General features: G+C 44.5%; 1 protein-coding gene across 1 annotated transcript in view; it reads right to left on the bottom strand.

Moving 5' to 3' along the window:
- LOC119596732 overlaps positions 1–771 on the bottom strand; it is a 20,576-nt gene extending 19,805 nt beyond the window's left edge. Inside the window, exons 1-2 of the mRNA XM_037946060.1 lie at positions 748–771; positions 197–712 (exon numbers count right to left, since the gene is read on the bottom strand). Coding sequence (XP_037801988.1) covers positions 197–712; positions 748–771 — 540 coding nt within the window. The remainder of the gene's footprint in view (positions 1–196; positions 713–747) is intronic.
- Between the last annotated feature and the right edge of the window lie 3,002 nt (positions 772–3,773).

The following is a 3,773-nucleotide window of genomic DNA, read 5'->3' as shown; positions in this document are numbered from 1 at the left end:
AGAGCGAAGAGGGGACGAGCACAGGCCATGAAGCAGGCAAGGGGACGGCGGGGGGAGGGGGGCAGAGGAGGGCCAAAGGGGGCAAAGGGGCAAAGGGGAGGGGGAAGCGGGGGCAACGACTCTTTGTCCCGCTGCACCTTCGACGGCAGCGTCGGAGGCGCCGCAGCACAGATTGATCTAAACTTGCGAGTCTCACCTGAGAGAAGATGAAGGCCCCCAGCACCAGGTAGGAGAGCAGCAGGACCAGGATGAGCAGGTGCAGGGGCAGCAGGAGCAGGGAGCCGCTTCCCGCCGTCCTGACCTTGGAGCAGCAGCCGCTGCAGCAGCCAGTGCTCCTCATCTTGGGCTTGACGGGGTCCGGCAGCGAGGTCGTGGCCATGGGCGGGGCCCTCCACACCGCCCTGCCGTGGGCGTCGGCGACGGAGGCGTTGAGCAGCGGCCGCCTCACCGAGTTCTTGGAGGGCACGTACTTGCGGCTCTTAGGGGACGCCCCCGACTCATGGCGGTGCCGCCGGGGCTTGTGGTGGCGCGGCGCGGCCTGGCGACCCAGCACGGAGGCCAGGCTCGGCACGTTCACGTTGTTGTACAGGGCCAGCGAGGCCTCGGAGCCGTCGGAGGGGCTGCTGGCTTCGGCGCCGCTCACGGAGGCACTGACGCTGCCCGCGCCCACCGCCCGCGCGCCGCTGTCCGCCTTCGATTGCGCCGCGTCCACCTCGGGCAGCCGCGGCCTCAGGTGCACCGTCCTGCGGATGCGCTGCCGCCGCTTCGCATCCAGGTACGTCGGCTCCCGCTTCAGGATCTGGGCGCTGCTCAGGCGCCCGTTGCCGCCCCCAAAGCTGCGGGCCACCGACGGCAGCGACGCCGCCGACGCCCGCAGCAGGCGGCCCGACTCCGACACCACGATCACCGACGCGCCGCCGGAGGACTTGGCCCGCAGCGAAGGGCGCTCATCGCGGGACTCCCGGCGCTCCCAGCGCTCCTCGTGGGCGGCGTCGCGGGCGGCCTCCACGTGGCTGCTCATGACGTCACTTCCGGCTCTCCTGGAATGTGTTTTTGGGTCGCGTTAACATCGCTAAGCGTAAGCCATGGGCATAAATTTTATCATTCCACGCCCGTGTACACACACACAAACAAACACCCTTCGTGTCCACGCCCACACAAAGCACACGGACACAAACAAACACACGCACGTGAAACTAGGAAGCCAGGGACGCGTTCGGCCGCACTGACTGTCACGCAACCGGACACGCGTGCACGCAACCGGGCACGACAAACATAAACATTTAGGTATACGTCCTTACGTACTTAACAGGAATGCGTTGGCTTTTACGCAGAGATAAAGGTAATGAAGAGTTACAGATTTTTACTCATGATTCATAGATACTCATCATTTAATAGATGTTTACCCATGATTTATCATTATTCATGAGTTATAGATCTTTACTCATGACAGTACTTACCCATGAGTTCTAGATTTTTTACACAAGATTTTTACTCATGACATATACAGTAGTTATTCATCGGTTACTAATGTTCATTCATGAGCTATTGATGGTTATTCACGATTTATAGAAACGCAGTTGGTCGTTCAAGCAGATTTTCTTTACTTTCGGTGGATATTCACATGTCTGTTTACGAATAAGATTCAGGGTCATTTTTCTTCCTCTTATCATTAATACTTCCAAGAATCGTGTATAATGCCACCATAATTTTGTGGTATTTTGAGTCTATGTAATGTAATGCACGTTCAGTTATTTCGTATATGCTTTCGATCACACGACAAATAAATAAATGAATAAATAAATAAATCCATCTTAAACCACAAAACACGACCTTTATCATACTAATCACTCAATATCAATACAACACAATGCAATACAGAACTACATCTTTCTTCAGTCTATCCAAAAATAAGTTACCAACACGTTTTCTCTCATTCAATTTCCCGTTTTCTATGACAGAACACGTGCGTAATATCACCCATTTTTAATACACTTGTGACAACGCCATCCCTCTCACCCTTCCGGCCTTAATGATCGCCTCCACATGCTAGAAATTATCCTAATTAAGGGTATAATTTATCAGGTCATTAATTATTACACGGAAGGTACCTTTATGAGAGAAGGGAGCTGGGCGAGGGTTGTAGTGGGGTTGCCTATTGTCGTATTTTCCAAGATTTTGTTTATATTCTCTTTTATTCGGTTTTTTTCCCTCTGTGTCTTTCTTTATTCGTCTTGTATTGCTTTTTTTTTGTCTTTATTAATTTTGTCTTTTGTAGCTTTTATCCGGTGTTTTCCTGTTTCTCTTTTTATTGCTTTTGTCTTGTGTATATTATTTTATTTGTTATTTTTTTCTCTCTCCTTATAATTTTTATGTCTTGTGTCTCTTGTTTATTTTTTGTGTTTTGTCTTTTATTTTTATTTATTATCTCTTTATCTTATTTTTAATTTTCGTTTTAATTCGTCTTTTCTTTGTCTTTTGTCTTTAATTTTTTTTTCTTGTCCTTCATTTTCATTCGTGTGTTTGTCTTATTTTTTTCGTGTTTCTGTCTCTCCCAATTATCATTTTGTCTTTGTGTCTCGCATTTTCTTTCGTGTCTCATTCTTTCATTCTGTCGTTTCTTTAATTTTCGTTCGTGTGTTTTTGCTTCTCTCATTCTCTCTGTCCTACCTTTTTATTTTTCATTCTTCTTTATCTTATCTCTCTTATTTCTTTATTTTTGTTTATCTTTCTTAAATTTCACACACACACCCTCATCCACTCCCCCCCCACCCCCACCCATCCACTCCCTCACCAACTCACCCCCCCCACTACCCACTCCCCCCAACTCCCCCTCCCACCCTGTACCCACCCACCCACTCCCACTCCCCCCAACCCACTTCCTCACCCCCTTACTCCCACCCACCCACACCCACCCATCCACACCCCCACCCACACCCCCACCCACTCCCTCACCCACCCCCACCCAACACCCCCACCCACACAGTAACAGTCACGCAAACCAACATTTACATGCATATAATAAAACTCTTTATGTCGTAAGGAGAAGTATAAATCTTTTCTTCCACAATCTCCCAAAAGCAATATACGATAAGGAGAAATGCAAGAGAGGAGAGAGGAGAAGAGAGAGAGAGAAGAAAAAGGCAATGAGAAGGATAAGGATGATAATAACGATGATAATGATGATGATAATGACGAGGAAGAGGATGAATATGATAATGGTAATAGTAATAACGACAATAATAGTAATGATAATGATGATAATAATAATGATAATAATAATAATAATGATGGTAATAATAATGATAGGTATAATGATAACAATAATGATGATAATGATAATGATAATAATATCAATGATAATGGTAATAATAATGATAAAGATAATGATATAACAAAAAACAATAACAACAAAGTTGTAATAGTAGTTGTAGAAGTGCTTGTAGTTTGATAGTAACAACGATGATTAAAAAAATAAAATAAAAATTAAAATAAAATCCGATAACGATATAATGAAATCGATAAACAGATAGAATAATGATAACGATAATGATAGTAATATAGAAATTACCAGTGTAGATAATAATAATAATAATGTAATAATAATAATAATAATAATAATAATAATAATAATAATAATGTAATAATAATGATAATAATAACAATAATGATAATAATAATAATAATGATTATCCTAAAGTTATTGATAATGGCCATGGTAAGAATGTCATCATTACCAATAATAATGACAATAATGATAACAGAATATCGAT

The sequence above is a fragment of the Penaeus monodon genome, chromosome 38 (genome assembly GCF_015228065.2).
Source record: "Penaeus monodon isolate SGIC_2016 chromosome 38, NSTDA_Pmon_1, whole genome shotgun sequence".
Lineage (NCBI taxonomy): Eukaryota > Metazoa > Arthropoda > Malacostraca > Decapoda > Penaeidae > Penaeus > Penaeus monodon.
This window is presented reverse-complemented; position numbering and strand designations above follow the sequence as displayed.